The sequence below is a fragment of the Ananas comosus genome, linkage group 25 (assembly GCF_001540865.1).
Source record: "Ananas comosus cultivar F153 linkage group 25, ASM154086v1, whole genome shotgun sequence".
Lineage (NCBI taxonomy): Eukaryota > Viridiplantae > Streptophyta > Magnoliopsida > Poales > Bromeliaceae > Ananas > Ananas comosus.
Genome location: NC_033645.1, coordinates 266,464 through 293,375, shown reverse-complemented (window position 1 = coordinate 293,375; position 26,912 = coordinate 266,464). Strand labels below are relative to the sequence as shown.

The 26,912-nt window shown below is 34.3% G+C and overlaps 2 protein-coding genes across 5 annotated transcripts; one reads left to right on the top strand and one right to left on the bottom strand.

Annotated features, from left to right (window-relative positions):
* LOC109728890 (glycine-rich protein 2-like) lies at positions 11,732 to 12,689 on the top strand. The gene has a single exon (XM_020259424.1). It carries the CDS (start codon positions 11,855 to 11,857, stop codon positions 12,362 to 12,364), a length of 510 nt encoding a protein of 169 aa, XP_020115013.1. The 5' UTR covers positions 11,732 to 11,854; the 3' UTR covers positions 12,365 to 12,689.
* LOC109703665 (subtilisin-like protease SBT3.6) lies at positions 19,694 to 24,241 on the bottom strand. Of its 4 annotated transcripts, none has more exons than XM_020224375.1 (11): positions 23,740 to 24,241; positions 23,535 to 23,626; positions 23,302 to 23,394; positions 23,023 to 23,178; positions 22,822 to 22,933; positions 21,713 to 22,256; positions 21,524 to 21,621; positions 21,202 to 21,441; positions 20,977 to 21,091; positions 20,656 to 20,860; positions 19,694 to 20,459 (listed from the first exon to the last, which is right to left on the bottom strand). In XM_020224375.1, exons 1-11 carry the CDS (start codon positions 23,829 to 23,831, stop codon positions 19,891 to 19,893), a joined length of 2,316 nt encoding a protein of 771 aa, XP_020079964.1. In that variant the 5' UTR covers positions 23,832 to 24,241; the 3' UTR covers positions 19,694 to 19,890. The 4 variants fall into 4 exon arrangements, with proteins under 4 accessions (XP_020079964.1, XP_020079963.1, XP_020079965.1 ...); XM_020224374.1 differs by having other exon boundaries at positions 23,302 to 23,399; positions 23,745 to 24,240; XM_020224376.1 differs by having other exon boundaries at positions 23,745 to 24,240.

Sequence of the window (26,912 nt, the reverse complement as noted above, 5' to 3'; positions counted from 1 at the left end):
ATTTTTTTCTCTCTCTTCAATTTTTTCTCTCTTCATATAAAAAAAAATTTATAATATTTTAAGTCCAATTTATTTTTTTATTTATTACTATAAATTTTAAAATATATAAATAATTTTTACATAGCTTAGACTATTTGTATTAAATATAATTTTTAATTTTATAATTTTGAATATTTAGATATAGATTGTATATATATATTTGTATTATATTGTCACGCCCCGGGACCCAGCAGAAACCCGCCCGGCACGTGCCCAGACTCGTCATACGTATAAAACATATAAGGTGTCTATAAAATAACGGTAAATAAAGCAATAATAAAAGACATTTAGAAGTATCAGAGCATAGTACAGTATCTAAATTCTATAAGAGGAAACAAGTAAAGGAGCTAACATCCGCCATAAGTAAATCAAAGGTAGCACAATAGAAATTCCAAAACCAGTGCTATAAGCAAATACATAGGTGGTCTTTATACATGGATACAAAACCTCATTCTCTCTCAACAATAACAAAAAGAGAGAAAACCACCTAAGCAGCAGTAAATCCTCGCTATCTAGCTAGCGATCCCCTTGCCGCGATCCCGTGCCTCCGCCGGTGGAGAGGGCTCTAAAAGAAAAACCATAAACATGGGGCGTGAGAACTATTAAATAATAATTCCCAGTGGGCAATTATTGACTTCAGTGAAAGCACTATTAGGCCCAAAAGAGCTAAATAGGTAAGTAACAATAAAAGTAATATAACCGACATGTAAGTAAAAATGTAAACTTACTACAACATGATATCTCTACTTAGCATGAATTTGTATAAGTAATAAAAGACTATTCTAACATGAATGTACCAAAGTATCACTAGCATGATGTCGACAAGCTAGATAGTAAAATGTCTTGTTTACTATTCTAGTCGATGTCCAGTCGGTATGCTAAATCATCAATGATCCAATCCTGTAGGACCTACTCGTGGGTAGTCCGGCCTGCGCTCTGCCTAATGGCCCTGTGGTAGTCAACATCCTCACTCTAGAAATGAGCCTCCCCCACGGCATCGCATTTCGGTGCCCAATCCCGCACAAGCGAGCATATGTCGCGATGGCTATCTCCGGAGTGCCGGCTTGTAGGGAGCGACCCTCACAAGCATGTGCGAATGAGCACACTGGCAAGCAAGCGAAAGATCTGTCTCAAGTACCATGTCCTTATGTCTAAAATCACGGAATATACGTCGAATGACTAAAAGGCCTATCTCTATATCATCATGTCTCTAACATGGGATATAGCAGATATTCAATGGTCTATCACTATGTCTCTAAGTTGCAGTTTCACAGTTTACTATGTCAAGTGCCAATTATGGCATTTTTGTCCACTAAGTCCAAACATGAGTTTATTGTTTACAAAGGCATAATTTGAGCAAATTCTAACATAAGAGACATGTTTCTAAGTCACTAACACGAACACTTCCCATATGTATGCAAAATGCCCAGAATACCCTACTATATAGAGTGAAATTTTCATGATACATAAGGCATGCATTTTAAGTATTCTAAAATTTCCATAAATCTTATCTAGCATGGATTTGCATTCAAAAGGACGTTACGACAAGTATAGAAAGCATAGGGTCATTTTGCCCCGTTTTCATGAAGCCAAACCCACCACAACTTTTGCGATCCTTCGTTTGCTCTGACGAAGGTGTCCACTAGCCTCCTAGCACCCTAAAGATGTAGGAACAAGAGTTAAACGAACCTTACGAACAATATTAAGCTCAATCATTAACCATCTCAAGCTAAGGTGGAGAAACTCACCTCAAGTGAAGAAATCCTCTCTCAAGTTTCAAATGGGAGTTAGAGTTCTTCAAATCCAATCTAAATAAAGGTTCTAAATCCATCAATTAGGTTTCAAACCCCTCAAATTGAAAATCTTCAAAATAAACCCTAAATCCCAAAATCTAGGGTTTCTACCAACAAAAGTACCAAAGCTAGAATCTAGAGGAAGAAAATCATCAACTAACATCTAGGATGTTCCAAACCAAGCTCAAAATTCTCTAGGGTTGAAGATTAATCCACTATCAAGCTCCAAAAGCAAGCCCCAAGTCTCCAATGGTGAAAGAAGAGGTTGAGGAAGAAGTCCAAAGTCCACCAAGCAAGCTCTCCTCCTTCTCCTTCTCCTTCTTCTTCTCTTTCTTTTCCTTTTTCTTCTCTTTCTAGAGAGTGTGAGAGAGTAGGAAGTGAGGGAAAGAGAGAAGGGAAATGGCCTAAAAGCCCTCTATTGCAACAATATCCACCTAGGCCCTCCAACAAAGCAACCTGTGCACTGCTCGGATCTGGGCAGTTTTCGGACTGAGGGACCGGTCTCCCCGACCTGGGACCGGTCTCTCAGCCTGCCCCGAAAATCCATCGTTTGGGAACCGGTCTCTCCCTGCATGGGACTGGTCTCTCCTCGCGTAGTCGCGCTTGGGGACTGGTCTCATCTGCCAGAGGCCGGTTGCCTCGCAGGCTGCCGCAACACTGCTCCGAGGGGACCGGTCTCTCCTATCAGGGACCGGTCCTCGAGAGTGAAAACTCTTAGGACATTGCCAAAACTCCAGAAATCGAACTTTTAGGTCGGAATACCATCTACGACCTTCCACCAAGTGTAGAAAAGTTCGGAATCCATATCAAACACTCGAATCTCGCAATTTGTACAGGTCCAGTGTGTTAATTATTCTATATATATATATATATATGTATATATATTATATATATATTAATAGTATATATATATATATATTATATATATAGTATATTGAGCTCTATGTTTTAAAAGTATTCAAGTTCTTTGCTTGTAAGTTTTTGGCCTTTGATTAGAAATGTGCGGACCTTTTAAAGGATGATGTTGGCACCCTAGGGAGTTTGGGAGGTGGGTGGTTTGGCTTGAATTGCATAATTCTAATGGGTGAAAATAATCAAAGGCATAGATCTAACGATAAAAAATTTACAAGTACCAAGTGCTTTGTACTTTTACAAGCACCATAGCCGGACTATATATATATATATATATATATATATATAGTAGGTCTTATGTGCTATTAGGAGCACAGAGGCCTCCGTGCTCCTAAACCGTTTTCGATGATAGAGCTTCCGAATTAACGATCGGCTCCGTTAGACTTGATCTAGCGTATTTAAGCTATCTAGAAAATAATTTTTGTGATTTTTCGATATCATTTTCCTAGCGATCAAAAGGGTTCAAAATCAATAATTTTTAATGGTTGATATACACCGTTTGCAAATTTAACGGTGTAGAAGTATTTAAATCAGATGAAATTTTGATAGAAAATTCTTTATACTATTTACAATAAGATCAATATGTTTGATCAAAAATTTTAATACTATATCACTACTTTTTGTGAGATTTTTATTTTCAGCCGTTGATTTTGAACCCATTCAACCGTTAGGTAAATGATATCGAAAAGTCACAAAATTTATTTTCTAGATACTTCAAATATACTAGATCAAGTCTAACGGAGCCGATCGTCGATTCGGAAGCTCCATCATCGAAAACAGCTCNCTTGGATGAAAAATTGTAGGGTCAGGATGATATTAGTCGGTTAGAGTTGAGTGGTCCCCCTAGGGTTGAGTGGTCCCCACTAGGTTATAGTATTTAATCCAATGGTTAGAAATAATGAAAAGAGTTAATCCAAAGGCTAAAAAACTGGTAGCAACAATAGAATTTTGCTAGTAATAGTAGCCCAGTCCAACTCTATATATATATATATATATATATGTCTCAATCAAAAATTTGTCTCCCTAATTTGCTGTAAAGGACTAGTTGTTGAGGGGGATTGGCCCTAACATGCCAACCTCAATCATATGAAACATGATTGTTTGAGATTTGAGAATGCCAAGTTCAAATTGGTTCTTTGGTTTTCCTTTTTAAGATACCACTCTCCTTAGATTCAAAGTATAATTATAAGAGAAATGATTCAGTATTTTATTTTTAAAAAAATAAAAAAGATCTTAACCATTGATTAAGAGAGGGTAAAGATGTAATTTTAACATTTAGCAGGTAAAGGTGTTATTTATTTGAGATTATTTTGGTAATTAAACTATACAATATTTAAAGAAATTTCTAATTGATATTCTAAATTAACGCATTAATTTGCACTAATTGGGAAATTGATTGATTACACAAATTTAGGCATTAATTTAGGCATTTACTTTAAAAATTTTAGTGTTTTTAAAATTTAGGCATTAATTTAAATTATAAGAATTTGAGAAATAGTTCTAATTCTAAATGCGTTGAATTTAAATATTAAATATTAAATATTTAAAATTAAAAATTTTAAATTTAAGCTAGAGGAATTTTGTATTACTATTTAAAAAATTTATAATGTTGGTAAATATTTTAATTCAACATATTTAATATGTATTACTATTTAAAAAAATTAGAATTGTTCTACTTTAAAGATTAATTTTGTATCACTATTTAAAAAATTTGTAATATTGGTAAATATTTAAATNAAAAAAATTGTAATATTGGTAAATATTTAAATTTAACATATTTAATATGTTTAACAAAATTATGAATTCATCTTAGGCATAAATTTTGTATTACTAGTTTTACAAAATTGAATATGGGCAAATATTTAAATTCAACATATTTAATATGTTTAAAAAAATTTAAGAATTTTTTTAATTTAGATATTAATTCTTTATCACTATTTAAAAATTTAATATGGATAATTGATTAGAAATATTGGGTATAATTCAAAATTATTTTTAAAATAGAATTTTATGGACAAAATTAATACCAAAAATTGATCTTTTAAAATAGAAAAATCATGTATTGTAATTTAAAATATAAGCCGAAAATAAACTAAATTTGAAGTTTAGAACCTAAAAAGCATACAGAAAACTCTAACAAATCTAAATAGTATAGTGCAATTTAAAGTTACCAATAAATAAATTTAGATTGTATAATTTAAATTTTAAGCTTATAATAAATCTCCATCATAAAGTTTTACTAGAGTAAACAAAATTAGAAATTTAGATAAATCAAATAAATTTATATTGAACATATCTAGACTATTTGTATATTTTATCAATTTGATCGGTCTAATTAATTTAATTTATTAAATTGATTTTGACTCTTACATTTAAATTTTTTTAGTTTTTAGTTGATTTTTTAAATTTTAGTTCCTTAACTTTTTGTTTACACTTAGCTTCGTAACTTTTATTATTCATTTTAATTAAATTAGCATCAATGATTCAAAATCAGATTGAACCGATTGATTCGACTGATCAAAGCTCAATCTATTCTATTAAGAATCTGATTTCAACCTATTGAAATAAATAAAATTAAAAACAATCTGGAACTGTTAAAGATAATAAACATTTTAAAAAGATTGGCATTTTAGCTGTTAGAGCTAATAAATATTTTAAACATAATTTTAAATATAAAAATTTAAAAAATAGGATTATTGGTCAGAAAAAAAAAAAAGTTAGGAATTTGAATTCGAACTCGACTAATAATCACAAAACTTATTTCCGAACTCGACGGATTTCAAAAATCCATATCCAAACCCGAATATGACCAATTTTTCAAAACCTAAAATCCGAACCCAAAGATCAGAAGCCGAAATAATTATTTCTCTTTACCATATTTCAAAATATTTATATTAAATTTAAAATTTTAAAACTTAAATTTGAATATAATATTAAACTTTATATATTATTCGGGTCAGATTCAAAATTTAAAAATATAAGAGGAAAGAAGAGAGAGGAAAAGAAAACAAAAAGAGAATAAAAATTTTGATAATATAGTAGAGAAAAAATAACTAAATTGCTCATATATTAAAAGACAAAAATACCCTTTTTTTAAGGTACCTGGTAACCGATACCTCTCCCAAAGTGACCTGCTCTTGCAGATCACAATTTAAAAAAAATTAAATCTAAGCCGTTGAATAGGAATAAATGAACGGTAACGAAAAAAAAAAAAAGTATAGAAGCATTACTCTAAGGGCGCGTTTGGTTCGCACTATGAAATATTAATAGGAGTAAAAAAATCCGAGAATCTTATTCCTATTCATTCTATTACTAAGAATGTAGTATTTCCGTGTTTGATTCGTACAGTTATATTATTTATTCATATTATTTAAGATTATGAAAAATATACAATTAATTAATTAATTTAATTAATTAATTTTAAATAATACTATAAATAATTTCAACATCTTTTTTAAAAAAAGAGAGAGAATATTTGTTAGAAAGAGAAAGCATAATTAAAGAGTAAGAAGAGAAATAGAATCGAGGTTAGAAAGAATGAAGGGTTGAGATTTTAGAAAAAGCGGGAGAGAAATAGTTTAATTTAGAGAGAGAAAAAGAGTTGAAATATAGAGAGAGAAAAAAAAAGATAAGTTTAGAGAAAGATATGAGGTTAGAGTGTAAAGAAAAATAATACCAATTAGCTGGCGGGTGGGAACAAAAAAGATATTAGACATATTATAATTACTCCAATCCATTAATATAAGGATACCCACCCTTCCTCAAAGTAATGAGATTAGTATTTTGGGATGCATCTCATTCTCAAATAAATCCAGTATTACCAACTAGATTATTTAGTGCGTTTAGCCAAACACGATCATATTTTTTTATTCTGTTGGATTATTAGGAATCTTAAAAAGATAGTACAAATCAAACGCACCCTAATTATAATAATTTTTAAAATGTGTTTTAGGTGAAAATCATTGTAGATGTCAAATCCAAGTGGAGAAGAACACATGTGAAACCTAGCACACAAAGTTCAAGGAGTCTCTCGTGGGGGCCATAAAGTGAATAACAATTCATTTGTGTATTGGCAACTAGCTGGGACCTGATGTTAATGTTTGTAGGAAAAAGATGCTACTTGTTTAATCAATTAAATTGTTTAGATACCGACCGTGTCTAAAGTAAGTGGCAAAGAATTTGGTGGTTGGTGCTCAAAACCTAAGTTCAAATTCTACTTGATTCACATTTCCAGCTAAATTTATTTTTAAATAAAATAAATGAAGCGGGTAGCGTGCTACCTATCTCTCAAAAAAAAAATTAAATTGTTTAGATTTTTTTTTTCCGGTAAAAAATTTGATAAAATTACTAAAATAAATTTGGCTTTTAGATGGATAGAATTTTAGATTGAGATCCAACTTATGGGTATGAATAGGGATGCAAATGGATCCTGATTGGTGGAGCTTCCGTCCTGATCCACTACGAATGGGATGGTAAGTAGAAACATAAAATATAGAAAAATATAATCTATTTCGAATCTGTTTTGATTCGCCAAATAAATGGAGCGAAAGACGGAAAATTTTTTTCTTCCTTCAGCCCGTCTCGATTCGTCAAAAATTTGCTCTCATTTCGAACCGCTCCGAATGGGACGGTAAGTGTGAGCCAAAATTAAAATAAAAAATAATCTGTTTTGAATCCGTCTCGTCCCGACAAGAAATGGAGTGGAAGGTGAGGAAACTCTTCCGCCCTCGGATCCGCCCTGTTTACATCTTAAGGTATGCAAATGACAATGCTCAAAATTTTTTATGCGCACAATTTTCATATGAGACTTGTACTGTATCAACTGTAGCATGCAATGGCTAGTTTTAGAATCGTTCAGAATAGAATCGTTGAGACCGTGTATTATGAACGTGAAAAAGTGAATGTAAAATGTGTTACGTACGTTGCGTAAATTGTATTAATTCTTGTACGATATATTTTTGTATTCTACTGAAATACTGAGAAAGATAACTTCACATATACGTTGTTGACTTGTTGTTCTTTCTTTCTTTTTTTTCTTTTTTTTTTTTTTTGGCTTAGTAGCATTAGATAGCCCTAATAAGTATCAAAGAGATCCAATGTGAATTTAGAAAGTAAAAACAATATAAAATATTTTAAAACAAAAGTGATTGAAGTAAACTATTTATATATATTTTTTATTACACAAGTGAAGTATGAAATACATGTTACCTAAAATTCGGAGTTATATATATTCTTGCTAAGATTAGAGCTCTAGTAGTATGTCACTGCCACAGCATTTGATGTGGAATATATTCATAACAAATTGCATGAATCGACTAGTCCATTTTTTAGGACATATAAATAGGTTTTAAAAAATATCTTTAAATACCATAATCTAAATTTAAAATTTGTCATTATTATAGTGATGACTCTTTTAAGTTTTTGTTGTAGTAAAAAAATTAAAGTGACGTTTTTAACTCCAAAACGCAAAAGGTATGTGATTTTCTTTTTTTTTTTTAACCTAAAGTAAAAAAGAATGAAATAGTTCTTGGGCATAAATGTCAACACTTATTGTTTGAATTGCTGTAACTTTATCTTTCGTCAAAATTCAAACTCTTCAAAATAATCGTGATTGACTTCGACCTATTCTAAACCGAGGTCAATTACAGAAAAAAAATAAAAACAACCGTTCCTAATGTAGGTAGCAAAGAGTCTGATAGTTGGTATCGAAAATTCAAACTTCAAAAACTAATTATTTCACATTTTCAGGTACATTTTTTTTTAAAAAAAATAAACAAAGTATGATATCATTCTCTCTCAAAAGAAAGTAAAAGAAGAAAGTGGAAAAATAAAATATTACCCTGGTTCACACCTCCAGTTCTTATATCATTTACTTCCTGCTAAACAAATAACATAACTGTAGAAATTTCAATTTCACAACTATAAAGACAAGTAAGGAAAAAAAAAATTTCCTTAAATTCTAATTTACCGGAAAGTCTACTTCAATCTGAATTTACTCTTCGGTGAAACAAACAAACCCTACCGTCGCAGAAATGTTTGAAGAATGTGTGTTATTTTTAAAACTTTTTTTGTTTTGTGTTCTTTTTCTTAGAAGAGTTTTTGAAAAAAAGAACCCAATAGCCCATTTAGGCACATTGGGGTGAAACTGCCCATGTTGAATCTTCCTGGGCTTTAAACTTGGGCTTTCATATATGAATATTGGAATACAATACATATTGTGACCACATGTACACCTTTTTGTAGACTCAAAACTTTTTTTTTTCTCTCTTTCTTTTATTTTTTATTTTTTTATTTTTCGCAAATGTTGCGGGTAGGTACCACAACCCAACGTCACCCGAAACTCCGAGAAGAAGATCAAAACTCCGTAAATATGCACGTATGAGATTCGATCCCCTGCCTTCAAAATATCCTCAAGAATTTAGGACCGGCAACCGGGTTCGGACGGGACAGGAGCCCCTTCTCCGTCTCCGTCTGTTCTTAGAATTTTCGACTCTGCCGAATCCCTACTCCCCATGGGGATCTCCATCCCTGCGGAAACCCTACGGATTTTTTAAAATACAAATAATTATTTTAAAAAAATAATAAAATTTAATTTAATTTTGATTCGAAGTAGCTTAAATTTTAATTAATTATTAAGTTTATTTTTTGGATGTCAAATTATTAATTTGTATGACGACTTTATGGCAATCAAATATTGTTTAACTAATATTTGCAAGAAAAACAAATATGTGTAAAATATTTATTTAAATTTAAAGCATATTAAAAATTATCATCTCTAAATAAAATTCTACGAAAAGCTTCTTACGAAATTTTGTGTGACAAAGAATTGGATTCATTCAATTAGTATTTTCAATTCAATCCGTGAAATTAACTTGCTACGTACGCTTTGTTATAAAAATTAAAAAGTTTGCTTTTAATGGTTTAGATTGTCCACCTATTTTAGATAATGTAATCGGAATAAAATTTATTGATTCCGATAGTAATTTTTTATTTATATAAATCGAATTTCGATTTTTAGTTCATTCTAAAATAGAAATTTCCTAATTCATTTATGGTGCAACATGACTTTGAATCCCGAATTGGCCAATTTCAGAATAAATCATTCAAAACATTCTCTAACAAAATATTTTAGAATGATTCGTCATTCTATTGTTCATTCTAATACAATTCAATTTCATTTCTTATTCCTATTTCAATTATGAGCCAAACATGTCCCGAAAATAGTTATTGGGTGGATCGGATCCAGCTCTTGATATGGAATTGCTTAGAATATAAGCTTTGTTCGAACTTGTATAAAGATTGTGCTACATGCGATCAAAATATAGGATAGAAAATAATTAGTTTGATTCATATATGTTATATCACGTTTTATATATAGTAATGAATTGGCTATGATATATTTTCTACAGTTCTATCGAAAAATAGAGAAACATATTTTGCATACTTTCGTTTCAACTCTGTTTTGTCGAACATGCTCTTCATCAACAACTGAAACCATACATGTGTTTTAAATTTGGCATTGTGTCCCTAACTTCAGATTTAATTAATAGAAACCTAATATTGTATATTTGAAAGAAAATTATTCAAAAATACCCAAATAATGATTCCAAAATTATATTTTCAAAAAACTAGGAATTTGATGTCTCAAAATTCTAGTATCTCTGAATGTGTTGGATTTAGACATGATATTTTTAAAAAGATAAAATTATTTGGGGACTAGCCATCCTAAAGTAGTTCCACAAAATTTAATTTTTTTTGTTTTGATTTCAAACTTTCTAAAATCTTAATTGTTTTAAATTAATTCAAGTTCTTACAGTAGATAAATGAAAATAAATATAAATTTAGTAATGATTTATAAATCTAGTAACTTTACCATTTTTAGTTGATAAAATTATCACCTTTGGTTAATATTTGATAGTGATATATTTTTTGGCTTAATTGCTTTTTTAATAATTGAGATATTTCAAATAATTAGTATAAACATAAAAATCATTAACAAAATATAAAAACTTAATGATCTTTGAAACTTACCTTTTTTTTTAAAAAAAAAATTATAACATATATTCTATACACCACACCTAATATTTTGATGATCAACATTTTATAATCAAAATTTAATCTATAACATCTAAGATTTCCATACATAAATAACCATCTATTCTAGATAGTTATTTTCCGTACATTAATTAGTTTTTAAAAATCAATGGCATATATAAAGCCACTTGTCTAAAATTTATGATGTTCATAATTTAAAATATTTATCATGATAATTAAAATAACAAGATATTTATTATTAATTAAGTTTTCAAGTTACGCGTGAGCGAAATAATTGAACACCTAATTTATGACGAATTTTCTTAATAAAATTTCCAGTTTGATTAAAATGGGAGTTTGATTTTCCGACAAATATCTCAAAAATAATTTTCTAGCTATTAAAATATTTTCTGGCCATTTAATTTTTAGGAAAAAACAAGTTTATCTGAATTAATTTTAGATTTTATAAAAAATAGTATTCTTATTTTTTAAAATATTTATCAAAAAAAATAAAAAGTGTAAAAAGGCAACACAAACTTTTTATAATTTTTTTTTAAAAAATAGATTTTATGCTTTTGCGAATATCCAAACACCCTTCCTTCAGTATGCGCCGTCCGATCATAAACAATTGCAGCGATCGTGCGGTCCAAATTATACCCCGGTTGATTTAATTAATTTTATTTTATCATAATTAAGTATAAATTAAGTATTAATAATTATAATAATAGCCGTCCAACGAGTTGCATCTTTGGAATAAATACCCAAATCAGTCAAAGTAATCCCAGCCCTCGAAATCCGTGCGCATTAATTACTTCAATAAATAAATAAATCTCGATAAAATATGGTCGCCTTAACTAAGAAACATCTCAGCCGTCCATTTCCTAATCATATGAAATCGCGACCGTCCGATGCATTACCTCGTAGAACCCGCGCTGCATCGATAAATATCGCCACACGAGGAGCCGAGGGGGCGAGAATTAGGGTTTCCTCCGCAGTTCTCTCCCTCTCTCGATCTCCTTCGTCGGCTAGGGTTAGGGTTAGGGTTTTGCTCGGTTTGGCCCCCTTTCCCCTCTCCCATGGCGCAGGACAACACGCGATTGAAGGGGACCGTGAAGTGGTTCAACGACACCAAGGGGTTCGGATTCATCGCCCCGGACGACGGGGGCGAGGACCTCTTCGTGCACCAGTCCTCCATCAAGGCCGAGGGCTTCCGCAGCCTCGTCGAGGGCGAGGCCGTGGAGTTCTCGGTCGCCGAGGGCGACGACGGGCGCACCAAGGCCGTGGACGTCACCGGGCCCGACGGACTACCGGTCCAGGGCGGCTCCGGCGGCGGCGGAGGAGGCGGCGGAGGCCGGAGGGACGGGTACGGCGGTGGCGGAGGCCGCGGCGGCGGGAGCCGCGGCGGGGGCTACAGCAGGGGGGGCTACGGGTTCGACGGCGGGAGGGGCGGCGGCGGGAGAGGCGGGGGCGGCGGCGGCTACCGCGGCGGCGGCGGTGGCGGCGGTGGTTACGGTGGCGGAGGAGGCGGCGGGTCCTGCTACAACTGCGGCGAGACCGGGCACATCGCGAGGGATTGCCGTAAGTGAAGTGTTCGATCCTAAATCCTCTCTCTTTAGCAGTTCTAATGTTTTGGTTATCTAGTAGTTTGGAGTTTTAGGATGATGATGGTTGATGCTTTATTTAATGGGTTGCTCGTTTTTTGTCTTATTAATTTTGGGATTATCTTCTATATCATCTTCTTTCGAGTGTTTTGGTTTCAATGGACTGTGGTTTGATGTTAAGGGTTGGGCTTTGTGTTTGGGGGAGATGGGTACATAGATCAGATGGTGTATGCACTATTTGATAAGCTGTATCAACTCTCTTTTCTCGTTATACAAATGGTTCTAGGCTCAATTATTTTGCCTCATGTTATCTAATGGTGCATGATTGTATCCGTAGCAAGTTGTTGCTATGGTGAATCTCTGCAATATGGTAAAAATAATGTGCTCTCGATCGGTGAGGGATTAACTGCTGCAGGCTCGACGCATCCGATTTTGATTTTGGCCTAGGGACTCGTCCATGTTCCTACTAAGATGACATGTAAAGAGCACTTCTCTTTCCATGGCAATTTCTTCTGTTGGCCATTTATGTTTTTGTAGTGAGTTTCCTCTATTTCTATGTTGTATCATTCGCATGCTCTTCGATATTAGTAAATGTGGGCCGTGATTTTTATTGCAAGGTGAGTAATGGAACTGCTTTTTGAAGGATGTTATGGCTGTTTATAGAAGTTTCTTAATGAAGTAATGCCAGTTGCTCGGCACTTTCCTTCATAAGGAAGAGATTAGTGCTTTGTTCAATGACCTTGTTGTTTTAAATTTTGAAATTTATACCGAACATAGCTTGGAGGTAAAAAGGGAAACTTTGTGTTATCTTGTAGTGATTTCATTTTTCAAGTTATATCTGGATTTCGTATCCTTTTACAACGTTATAAGAATGTGGTTTGGTTGTCGGATTCACATGGTCGAGTGCTAAATACATTGCTAAGTGATCAAGTTGAAAGTGTGGAGAAGTGTTAATCAAACCTAAATTTTATTGATGTTGTTCGATTTTTTTTTTTTTCTGAAGTTATAGAAAAAGGGAAATATAAGCTGGCATAAGTTATTTAGATTTGTGTAGTTTCTGAAGGTTTAAATTCCGTGTTTCTTTATTGAAAGTTTATCTTCTATAAAGATAGGCCTATGAAGTTCCGCCAATATTTGTTTATTATAAGAAATGTGAAGATAATAGGACTTGCATTGTAGATGAGTATAGACTCTCGTAGTCAGTGATAAATGCTGAATAGTAGAGTTTGGTCTTACTTCGTTCATGGTGTAGTTTATGAAAATAGATTTGTAGAGTTAGCAATGAAATTTCAGCTGTATTTTTCTACTGTTTGGTAGAAGGTTGCTCAGTTACTTGCTTTTCAAATGCCTCTTTTTAACAATTTGCCTCTGTATGATTCTTGGAATTTTTCAAGTAAGCTTTCTTCTTGAATTGTTGATTATTAGGTAACTTTTAGAATGTGATGCTGGTATTGCTTTTCAAATGCCTCTTTTTAACAATTTGCCTCTGTATGATTCTTGGAATTTTTCACGTAAGCTTTCTTCTTGCATTGTTGATTATTAGGTAACTTTTAGAATGTGATGCTGGTAGCTTGATACTCAATAGTAAATAGTTTTAGGTAGGGGAGAAAGTGCATGGTGGCCCTTTGTGCTGTAATAAAAAAAATGTTGTGTAAAGAACATATGCTTCTTTACAGGCAATTGGTTGCTTTTGAACTTTATCAAGAACCTTGTGATTCCAAGTGCTATGGTGAGGCTTTCGAACATTAGGGTGTAAAAATGCGGATATAATTGGCTGGTCCGGAAGCTTTGCTTTCTTTTGGAATTTTGAGGGTACGGTGTAAACCCCACTGTTGCTCTCTGCAACATAGAATATGTAGACCCCACGAAGTAGTGGAGTATCCATAGTTAATTCTAAATGCAATTCCACCTTTTGACCAATTTGGCATAGATTGTGACACAATAATTGAGCCCTATTTTAGTGGCTTTGCGTAGAGCCCCGTAGATACAGTACTTGTGAACAGTTGGATGTTGCAGTTTTTTTTTTTTTTTTTTGGGATAACTTCAAATACCATCATTGTGGTTTCACACTTTCTCACTTTAGTATCCTGTGTTTTCATTTTTATCTTTTTATTATTTATTTCATTAATTTTTTTCGTTAAATCAGTGACAAAGTTAAAACTAAAGGGTACTAAAGTGAATATTCGATAAACCTAGGTAGTGTATCTGAGGTTTTTTGTATATAATTTAACGAAATATTAACGGAGAAACTAATGAAAAAATAAAAATGAAATTACATGGCACTAGCTTGATACAACTTTAAACCACAAGGTTCTAAAGTGAGAAAGTGCGAAACCATAGGGGTGGTATTTGAAGTTTACTTTTTTTAAAAAAATTGTGTTGTATTTGTTTTCCTTTTTCCAAGTTGAGCCTTCTAGCGTGCCATATTTTTTATTTATTGTGGTACATTTGTAAGGCTTTATCTTCACGACGACTTGTTTCTCTTTCCTAAAACATGTAAGTCTTTTTGGTCAATGCAGTGTGTGCATGTGCTTCCTATGAACACACGATAATTTCAATCCCCCTAGTTCTGTTTTGGTGAAAATTGTGTGTATATGTATATATATATGTGTGTGTGTGTGCGTGCTATCTCTTTTCTTGACATTTAAGTGGTTCCAGTTTTTTGTTAGAATGTTTGCAGAATGTGGCTGCAAGAAGATTTCAACTCTGTTTCAAAATGTCTCAGGTTTCCCTGAACACTACTGTTGCTGTAGTGAGTATTTTTGATACAAGCAGAAACAACAATGATTTGAGATCAATTGTGGTCTTAAGTTACCGACCGTCCCTAGAGCAAGCGGCAAAGAATTTAATAGTTGGTACCTGAGATCCAAGTTCGAATCCTAGTTGATTCACATTTCCAGCTAAGTTTATTTCTAAATGAAATAAACGAAGCGGGTAGCGTGCTACCTATCTCTCAAAAAAAAAAAAAAAGATTGTGGTCTTAAGTTCTGCCCTGCTACCCTCTCTGACCTTTGAATTGCTGGAAAGTAATGCCACTCAATAGTGAGAAATTTTGTGTACTTGATGAACTCAAACAGGATTGCCAGATGTGTTTTTGGATTATACAGTATCTATATGAAGTGGTATATATTTCATTAATTTTAGTGAGAGTCTACTTTTGCGTCTTGTGTCGAGCTTATGTGGCCCAGGTTGGAACAGTTGCAGTTTAGAGTCAGAGAGCTTAGCCCCTTGAATCCGTTTGCGTCCACACCCTGATTGACGGTGAGCTCTCGGTTAGGGCAGTTCTGTTAAAATCGTCTCAATCTTTATTGACTAGGGATGGCAACGGGGCGAGGCTGGGGCCGTGGCAGGGGCTCTTCCCTGTCTCCGCCGGGCAAAACCATACCTGGCTGTGGCCCCGTGGAGTTCCCTGTCCCTGCGGTGATCCCTGCTAATCGGAGTAGCAATCGTGCGGGGGGAGACGCAGCGTCGGAGGCAGGAGTAGTAAACCCTAGATCCGAGGCGGTTTGGTTTTGGACTGGAAAGATCAATATCCGGGTGAATTCATTTAGATAGTTAGGAACCGTACCAGTCTAGTTAAATTAAGGGCCCGTTTGGTTCAACATAAAATTGTAAAAAGTAATTTATTGTGAAAAAAAAAAAAAATTGGTGAAAAAAAGTTTTATGTTTTATAGTGTTTGGTTTGTAAGAAAAAAAATAGTTTTTTATTTTATATTTATTGGGTTGAAAGGAAATAATGAAACTGCAGCAGATAAAGCGTTCATTTTTGTTTTGGGCCAATGTATGTACTTGGATTTCTATTCACAATAAGCAACAACGCAAGCATTTTAGACTAAATCATATAAGAAATTACTCATAGTTGCGTGCTTTAACCAAAAAAAAAAGAAAGGAAAACTTGATAATTTTCTTCTTTATTTGGTTTTTTTCAATTGTGAAAATTTGTGGTTGCGAAAACTATACGTCTCAGATTCGAATCATGCTATCAGTGTGCATCCTTTCGAGTTCGGGTTCGTCAATATTTGTCGGTTCTGCGTTATTCGTCACCTCATTGATATTTGACGATCGAAATAAAATATTTTTAAGAAAAAACTTCAAAAACCCTCCCTGTGGTATCACACTTTTTCATTTTAATATCCTGTGGTTTAAAGTGTATCAAGTTAGTACCCTGTGGTATCTCACTTTATCACTTTAGTACCCTGTGGTTTAAAGTGTATCAAGTTAGTACTCTGTGGTTTTGCACTTTATCACTTTAGAACCCTGTGGTTTTAATTTTGTATCAAGTTAGTATCCTGTGGTTTAAATAAAGTGCAAAACTATAGGGTACTAACTTGATACACTTTAAACCACAGGGTACTAAAGTGATAAAGTGAGAAAAGTGATAAAGTGAGAAACTACATGGTACTAACTTGATACATTTTAAACCACATGGTACTAAAGTGAAAAAAATTGAAACCATAAGGGGGGTTTTTGAAATAACATTTTTGTAGAAGCAATTTAACTTAACATTGGCTTTAACTGAAGAGCTGATTGAATTCCACCCCTAAACTTTTTCTTCTTTTTTTTTTTTTTTCCTTTTTTCCTCTCTTTTAAAATACAAGTTAATTTTCTATGCAAATTATTTAATAGGAGAACTCGTTTCTCAAATTTGGAGTATTCATCAACGGAATATTTGGAGTATTTTGAGGAAAACATTGGCTTTTAATTTGAGCTTGAAGAGAAGTTTTACTTTTGGTTGCTAGAAAAATTAGAATTTTCAATTCCGTACTATTTTCGTAAACAAAAATAATTCAAGTTATAATATTTCGATATGAACATTTTATTTACTCTTCAAAAAAAAAAAAGAGAAAAAAAAGAGAAAGAGAGAAAGAAAGAGAAAGAAAATTATTTTTATCCATTAATTGCAAAGAGATGCGAAACAATTATTCTCAATTTTCTCTATCCAAGCAAAGAATTAGATGTGTTACAACATAGAGAGTAAAAGATAAGCATAATTCCAAATTTTTTTTTTTTTTAAAAAAACAAAAGTTTTATATTCCATCAAATTTTCATTTTTGATTTGCCGCTTCTTATCATTTTCAATCCATCCTTTTTATCAATTTCTTATTATATGTACAAGTTGACATTAGAATTATACCTAGTTTTAAATTGTATAATGTGGTGCTTTTACTATTTATATACTTTTTGATAGGTTTAAGACACAGCTTAAATTAAATGAGAAAAAATTAATTACACTAGGAGTCTGGTAAGACTCGCACTTAATACCCTTGGTTTAAAAGGGCCTGGATCCTGCTCGGTGGCAAGAGGCTAGGTTGGGCCAAAACAGGAAGTCGCATTAAGTCGAGTTATGCTAGAAATGGCGTGAAACTGGTGATTGGGTTGAATCACAATTAAGACTCATAGGCACTGTGTGTGTACGCTACGCTTTAAGTGAATTGGTTGCGTATTTCTAATCGTTCAAGTTTTTGAGATTAATGGTTAGCGTCAACGATCCGACAAGTAATAATTTTTTCCAAAAACTTTAAAGTATGGAACGATATATCTCAATATATACATTCAATATTGAAACGTGCCTTAATATTTTACCCACATATTTTGACTCCTTAGCTTTTAGTCTTAACTAATTTTGATCATAAAATTAATTTATAAAATTGAAAAAGATTAGGATATATTCAAAGATAAAAGTGACCCCCACCTTAAATACAATGAATTTACTAACTCTAGCTACTCTCTTCTTTCCAAAGGCTAAGTTACTTAGAACACCAATAGCCACTGAATTTGGAAAAGATTAGGAAGAATATTTAGAAGTGAAGGAAATGTAGCCAATTTTAATAAAAGCATTGCAAAAAAAGAAAAAATAGTTTGACAATCAAAAAGTCAAAAGGATTCTAGAGTTGTACAAGGTTAGAAGTTAAGTATTTCAAAAAAATGGAGGAGTTTTATTACGGCAAAAGCACAAACGAAAATGAAAATGACGAATACGAAATAATCAAACCACAAGTAGAAATAAAAAAGAATATACAGATTTACGTGAAAAATTTTTTGCAGGAAAAAACTACGGGCGAGGGGGAGAAAACTTCACTATCGAAAAAGAAAAATACAATGTTCGAGTACAACTAACCACAAACATTCATTTTTCCTTCACAATTTTACTTTTCAAATTGGTCGCACCGCGAAACTGTTAGCGAGTCGAAATCTCGAACTGAAGTCGATTATTAATTTCGAGTCACATCTAACAAGTTTCAATTTGAAACACGTATTCCTATTTCTAATTGTGTTGAAATAACACCACAAAATTTTCGTAAAAAAAAAGTTATTAGATATTTCTGTCGAGAAAGTCGCTTTCATTGGTAACAAAAACTCTTGTTATTATAGAACTTGATTATAATAATTTTTAAATATTAAATCAAATACTATCCAACCTAAAGTTCTTATTTTATTATCCAACTTTTCAATTTATTTGATTTGAATCAATAAACAACACTTTGATTTCAAAAATTTAAATATATTGTCTATCTTTAACAGTTTAGTTAGCACATTCCATACAATTCTCGCAACTATAAATTTTTAGAGTAAGTAATTAGCTTAAATTTTGAAGTCAAAGTGTTGTTGACTGATTCAAATCAAACAATTGAAAGATTTGGCAGTAAAATTAAAATTTTAAAAGATTAGGCAGTCGAATCAAAATGATCTATAGTTCACGAAAGCTTTGTACCTTTTTATCAATTCTTAATATATGGCATGACTATTGAAAAACTAAAGGAAAAAAAAAAAAACCTAGATTTATAAAAAAAAAAAAAAAAAATTTCCTGCAGCTACCATGGCAGCAACAAGTGTTAGAGCCAAAACAATAGTGGATCCAACACTTTAACCAACACAACTTAAAGAAAGAGCATCCTTGTGGATTTAGCATCTGTTACCAATGAATAATAAAAAATAATTTGAAAGTAACAAGTAAAGAATTGGTCCCATTAGTTAAGCACCCACATTTATGATAAATAAATGAACAAACAAAGCAACAAACTTAGAATTGATTCGCATTATCTTTGATGAAATTATTGATCCCATTATCTTGGATGAAGTAATTAGTTATCTCAAACAAATCCTCTCAGACCATGAGCTACTCTTTGTTAAATAATAGCTTAAGATTCTGAACAACAAATTATGAGTTTCATGCACAATTATTTACGAAAACTTTATCTTTCTTTAAGAACCGCAACACTTCGAGCAATAATGGTTCATTCAGAAATCACAACCCAACCTTTGAATCATTCAGATTTTGTTTAAAATCCTCTATTATTTCAGATGTGAATAAGATTTAACAAATATAAAATCGGCGAACGAGAAATCATATGAGAATGTCATTACAATGTCAGTCAACTAGTGACAATAACAAGATTTCGGAGAACAAAACATATGATGTGCACAAATGGCGTTTAAATTTTAAAGGGAAAACAAAATAAGGAAAGAGAAACAAGAAGTTGATTTCCACTGGAATCATGATCATGTTTCCATCATGCAACCGTGTAGAAGTCGTCGATCACCGTCCGAACCACCAACGGAATCCTCACCGAGTGAACTCCATCCTCCCACAACAAACTTCCGAACATATACCGCCCTCGCACGTCTAGCTTCGGCCGAAAAGTTACCTTGAATGACAACATCTTCGCAGTCATGTTAAACAACAAGACTTTGGGCTCGACATTTACATGTACTCCTTTCGGAGCTTCTATGCGAGCTCGATACACCGCATTAACCGGACCTACATTTGTAACTGTTCTTGATACTGTCAGGGTCTTTCTTAGCTCAGGAATGGATATGGAAGGGAGATTCAAGTCCTTCTTCGATTGACGGGAGCTTTTGCACGCTGTGTTGTGCTGCGTCATTGAGCTTATAGCGGAGTTATTGTATCCCATGGAGCAAAGAAAACGGATATAATCGGAAACACCCGTGTCGTAAACTAGACCAGGATCTAAAGCCTTGTTTGGGTCTACGTGGCCACCTCCGTGATCGAATGCGTCGGCTTGCTTGTAAGGAGCTCCTTCAGCTACTATACTGAGGCCATATTCGTCACGTGCGTTAGCTGTCGAAGAAATGAAAAGCAATTTCAGAATCAAGTAGTGAGAGAAATCGATCTCATTTTATTAATGATAGGCTTGAAATGGTTATTGTGCAATTTCAGATAGCCAGGGAACTAGTTTGGAGCTACTTGTGTATTTAACACTTTTTGAATCAATGAATTAAGAAAGATTGAGGCAGTAGATTTTCCTGCAGCAGACCTGTTGTGACCAGCGCGGATTTAATCGCGGTGGGGCTCCAATCAGGATGGATCGATTTGAGAAGCGCTACAACAGCTGAGATGTGCGGGCACGACATCGACGTTCCGGAATCAATCCTGAAATTAACCGGCCTGCTAGTGGGAGATAACATGGAAGCTGGGGGCCATGCTGCCAAAATGTTCACACCAGGTGCAGCAATGTCAGGCTGCAGAGTGTATCCATGAGTTAACCACAGAAAAGCCGACATTACTTTAACAGCAAAAGTCGTGGCCTTATCACTTCTGACCGGTACGTACTTAAATGAAACTTACGGAGAATTACCTTCAGTACAGAGGGAGATAATGAACTCGGGCCTCGAGACGAGAAGTATGCCACTTCAGGAGCAATCAGTTTCCCAAGAATTGTCTTTGCAGAGCTAAATTTCACAACTGGTTTTCTGCGGAAAAGTGTCAGGAGAAGATTGCTGCTTTACTCTCCACAACCAAATTTGTACCAAATTAGAAAACAAAGGACTTCGAAGTTCGAAGGACACATATATACATGTACCTTGTGTCGCCGATGTAATTTAGTATAGTACTTCCGGTTTCAAGGTCTACTTGGATGCACGGAATATCGTATGAAGATGCAATATCCTTCGTCATGAACTGAGCGAAGATGACACCAACACCGAGTGCTTTTCTGACTGTGTCTGCCGCGACAGAAGCCACCCTTTGGCCCCGTGTTTGGAAACAAAGTACAATTTTTCCTCTTGCTAGAGTAGCATTAAGAGATCCTGTATTGCAACTTCTACGAGGGCATTAACTTGAATAGAAGGATATTTCACCCCGATTTCGATTAAATTGGGACTGTGGCGAGGAATAAATGTTACCTTGCATCACTATCTTCTGCATCACTGGAGGCGATATCTTCGGCATTAACAATTTGGTAGTTCCTCTTATGATGCTTTCCAGGGTATAGAGTTTGACCCTGAATTTAGAACACATATTCATATGCCCAGTGCTAAACAAACATAAAACAAAACAAACATGAAACAAGAAATAAGAAGTTGAAAACTTACCACAAAAGTACTGTTATTCCCGAGGGTGATCCTCGAAATAAAAGTCCAGTCAATCGTGCTTGCTGCGACAGTTATAATCCACGGAGCGGTATTGATCACTGTCTGCGAGTACGGCCCGGAATTCCCTGCAGAACAAACAACAGAAATTCCTCTGCCCGCGGCATGAAAGGAGCCGATCGCCAAAACATCCTCGACATAAGTAGGGAGAGGTGGCGCTTGGCCCAAAGAAACTGATAGAACATCCACGCCATCATGTATGGCATCGTCGAAAGCGGCGAGAATGTCTGCAGAGCTGCAGTCTCCTGTGGCCCAGCATACTTTATAGATAGCAAGTCGGGCCCGTGAGGCTCCTCCTCTCGCTAAGCCTTGAGCAAGCCCATTGAAGCTCGCGTTGGCCACTAAGGCACCAGCGGCAGTCGATGACGTGTGCGTGCCGTGGCCGACAGCATCGCGGGGGGACAGGAATTCAAACACTTCACTCGTGTTTAGTTTACCGTTTTCAGCTTCATATCCTTTGATGTACCACCGTGCTCCGATTATTTTCCTGCGGAAAGAAACCTACCATGAAGCTTTCAAGTTGCCACCGTGATAATTGCAAGTTCTCGAAGGGTTTGAGTTTCACATTTTTCGACATAAGCAAGCAAGACTCTCTAGGAAAAGGGTAATCTAATTAGAGGGTAAGTATGTTACAACGAAATAGGAGACCTCAGCATTGAAACTCATACATCATTTGGTCAGATGTAGTAGGATATTTAGTAGGACAACACCTCATGCAGTAACATTGTTAATCGACAAGTAGTTGAATGAAACCCAAGAAAAGAAATATCACGACTCTTAGAGCAATCGAAATGGCGAGTAAATTTACTTCGAATCTGAAAGAAATCCTTAGGCTTTGTTTAGAATGTTCAGTAAGATAATAATATTTGTCGATTTATGATAGAGCTCGGACAAAAAAAGCTTTCTAAAATATGAGTTGAAAAGGTGAAATGGGACATATCTGGTACAAACTAAGAGAGATACAATTGACATCAAGAGATAGTCCTAAATAAATGAAGAGTATCATATTCTGCTTCATCGACGAAGCAGGCGTGAGGATGAAAGTAGCCAACCTATTGCAGTTTGAAGCATGAAACTTCTCGCCTTCGACGCATTTCCCTCTCCACCGTGACGGAACTTCTCCCATGCCATCGTCTTTAAAGCTTTCGGATTCTGGCCATATTCCTTTGAGTAAAAGTACATGGACAAACTTCAACAAATATGAAGCTCCAACCTACAATTTTTGTGATGAATCATTAAAACATTAGACTCACCAGTATCCAACACACCAATAATCGACCTCTCGCCGAATCTACTCAATGAGAGGAGCCCATTTGAGGGCTCTGGACTCAGATGCAGAAAATCCCAACTCCTGGTGGTGTGCAATTCGAGAATCCGGTTTGGGACAACCCGAACAACTCCGGGCCAGTCTGAATTAATTCATTATGCAACAAAATGAAAATAAATAATTCTCAGAAACAATGATACCCAGAAAAAAAAGAGAAGAAGAACAAGAACAATTCAAATCAACTTGTCATCCTCCAAATACACACCGACAAGGCGGGCCGCCTGAGATTCCGAGAGCACAGCAGCAAATCCTGAGAACCCATGCTTGTAGCTATAAAGAATTGATGTTTTCGCCTCTTCTTCACTAGAAACAGCAAAATAATAAGCCTTTATTGCAGCAAATTTGTGTGGCTAAATTCAAAGGAACAGTTACTGTCAATCTTGCAGATTAAACAAAGTGATTTAACAGGAAAAACTAAAGAAGGAAATTAAGAGAGACCTCCCAAGCACACTGGTGAGGATCCCATGGTGGAGTTCATGAACAAGCTGTGGCTGCATCTGGGGTTTCTCCCCCATGTACACAATGTACACCTAACCATGAGAACAACAATAACAACAACAACAACAACAACAACAGCAAAACCCCATGTTTAAGCATTACATAACATCAGTACAGAAAATCAGAAAATGGGCAGTGAGATAACCTTACATTACTGCCAGAAGATGTCCCAAGAAGCAGAAGCTGTAGCAGAAGGAGGCCAAAAATAGTGTTCTGAGAAGCAGAAGCCAAAGCCATTTCTTCCCCCAAAAAAAGCACTAGTAGCAGCAGCAGCAGCAGCAGCAATAATAATAATATTAGTATTAGTATTAGTAGTAGTAGTAGTAGTAGTAATAGAGGAGTAATTAAGAGAGCCCAAGATCTGTTGTTGTGTGTTGTTGTTGGGCAGTAGGGATGGCTGATTTATCCATGAGATTGTCGGTTCAATTCAAACTCAAAAAGTAATGGTAATTTATTTGGGGCCTTAAAAAAGTCTGAATCTTTTCTTATCATCTGCTATTCTTTGTTTTTACTCTTGCAGGTGTTGGGTTCTTTTATTTGTAGCTGATCTTTTATAACTTTTTATTGTGGTTTGTAGCTTTTGTTGTGTCAGTGTTATATTTGGGAAGTGGGTTGGTTATGGTGGAAAGGAGGAGGAGAAGTGAAGTGAAAGAGGAGAGGGGGGTTGACTTGGAAGTGGGGAGGAGTGGACTTGGATAAGTGAGTTTCTTTGTGGATTGTGTTAGGTTCTGCCTTTTTTTTCATACTTTTTATAATTTTTTTAAGATTTTTTTTCAAATAATATAAGATAAAAGATTATGATCTTAGAATTTTTTGGGGGGACATGTTTGATTGATGAAAAGTAAAGTATAAAAAAATGAAACTTTTAAAAACTGAATTTGTTTGATTATTTAGTTAAAAAATGATTGATCGTATCTCTTTTTTTCCAGAAAAGTGGGATGCCATTATAGCCGAATTCTCTTTCAACGACTTCCCGTCTAATAAAATAAAATGTTAGAAAAAAAGGGTAATGAGTTATCCCAACTATAAATTTATTTAAATAAGTAATTAGCTTTAATTTTGAACTCAAAGTACGGATAACTGACTCAAATCAAATAAATCGAAAGGTCGGATAGTAAAACCAAAATTTTGAAACGTTGGATAACAGATTTAGAATGATTCATATTTCAGATAAGCTTTGTGCGTTCTTACCTACTTTTAAATTCATTTCCAACTTTGACATTTTCTTCTAGTTGGTTTCTATATTAGAGAGAACTGTAGTTGGATCAGTTAGTCTCTGCAGATGGTTGGAGTTGGGTCTGCTTTTTTTTTTATTTTTCTAAATACTTTACTATTTTTAGTATTTTTAAGGTGTTTTTTAGATATAATATTAAAAAGAAGATAAAGAATTTTGAATTCTTTCAAATTTATTTTCAACTTTGATATTTCTTCTTATTGGTATCTATTTTCTAAAATTGATTAGTTGTAATGTAGCAGCCAAACTGTAGTTTAGTCAGTAGACGATAATATAACTAAAGTTTTAAAAATTTATTATATTTTGAACTCTAAAAAAATTTTGCTGCATTCCGGCCGAATTATATTATAATTATAACAAACCAGATGGAGGGTAGGGGTGGAAACGAGCCGAGCTCGAGCCGAGCTTGAGCGAGCTTATCTCAGCTCAAATTCGGCTTGAAATTAATTTTGAGCCTAAATTTAAGCTCAAGCTTGGTTTGAAATTAATTCGAGCCAAGCTCGAGCGAGCCTAATTTCGAATCGAGCGAGCACGAGTCCTAAACGAGCCGCTTGAAATTCTCAACATCATACGATCAATAGTTTAATTTGTATAAAATATTATCTATAATTTGATACAAAAATATGTCTAATAGTTCAAAGTACAAAATAATTATATAAAATATTGTCACGCCCCAGATTACTCGTTCCTCTTGACAGTGTCCGGGGAACGGCTGGGCGTGTCCGGGCGTGTCCGGAGAACGAGTAATCCGGGAAACGAGTAAATGAACGGACATTGTTCTTTTGTCCATCAAGTAGACGCAAAATTAAACGGTTGAAAATAAATATTTTTTAAAAAGTGATGATTAAAGCCTTAAAATCCAGATCATGAGTATAGATCTTCTTCTAAATAGTTTAGAAAAATTTTTAACTAAAATTTAATTGATTTGGATATCTTTACGCCGTTAAATAAGAAAACGTCTTATATCGACCGCCAAAATTATAAATTTTGAAATCTTTGTTAATTTTGAGATATTTTGATCACTAGCCAAATAATGTCGAAAAATTATAAAATTTAGATTTCAAATACTTGCAATAGTGTAAATCAAGCCTAAAGGAGCCGATTGTCGATTTAGAAGCCGCATCATTAAAAATAAATTTGATAGCACGGAGGTCTCCGTGCTACCGATATATATATATAGTTAGGCTTCTATACTTTCAAAAGTACGGAGGCCTCCGTGCTTATAAGTTGTTTTCAATAATGGAACATCCGATTCTGCAATCGGTTACTATATATGCTTTCGAATTTAGGTACAATGCATAAGAATTATATTTTAATTGAATCAATGTAATCTACCTCGGGTGTTTATTTCACTTCCATTTTTATTTTAGTTGCAATAATTTTTAGTAAAATATTTAATACTTTGAAATGTTGGAATTTTCTATTTCTGTGTTAAAGTAGAGAGAAATTTGAAGCCCAAAAAACCAAAAATATTTCAATTTCAAACCTTTTTTTTTTTTTGCAAGGAACAAAAAATATTAGAGCATGTTTGGTTCAAAAGAAATCAAAATCCGAATTGAAAAAGAGAATGATAAAATTCTAATTTGTTTGGCTCATAAGAGAAATCAGAAGTATAATCATATTCAACTTAAAATACAAAACAATGAATTTGGATTAAAATTAGGCTAAATTATAGAAAACCCCCCTGTCAAAAATCGATTTTCCACTTTTTCCTCCTGTCATTTAAAAACCTACACTTTGCCCCCTTATAAAATAAAAAATGTGCACTTCACCCCCTACCATTAGGGTTCAGTTATAAAATTTTTTTTATGCCAAAAATACCTATCCGCCCTCTTCCCTGCTACTTCGCCTCTTTCCGACTCGCCGCCTCGCCGCCTCGCCTTCCTCCACTGCCTCGCCCTCGCCCACATCCCTTTCGCCCTCCTCCGCCACCTCGCCTTCGCCCTCGTTGCCCTTGCCTACCTCTCCATCAATGCCCACATCGATTTCCTCCCTACTGTCGCTGAAATCGAGGGGCGGCGAGGCTGCAGGAGGAGAAGGGGAGCAGGTGGAGAAGAAAATGGAGAGAAATCGCGGCCGATCGA

Excerpts from the sequence above, each read along its gene's own strand:
- LOC109728890 (XM_020259424.1), top strand. The coding sequence starts at position 11,855 with ATGGCGCAGGACAACACGCGATTGAAGGGGACCGTGAAGTGGTTCAAC.
- LOC109703665 (XM_020224375.1), bottom strand. The coding sequence starts at position 23,831 with ATGGCTTTGGCTTCTGCTTCTCAGAACACTATTTTTGGCCTCCTTCTG. Across the intron at positions 22,934-23,022 it reads TATTGGTGTGTTGGATACTG|GAATATGGCCAGAATCCGAA; the intron begins GTGAGTCTAATG and ends TTTTACTCAAAG. Across the intron at positions 21,092-21,201 it reads AATTACATCGGCGACACAAG|AAAACCAGTTGTGAAATTTA; the intron begins GTACATGTATAT and ends ACTTTTCCGCAG.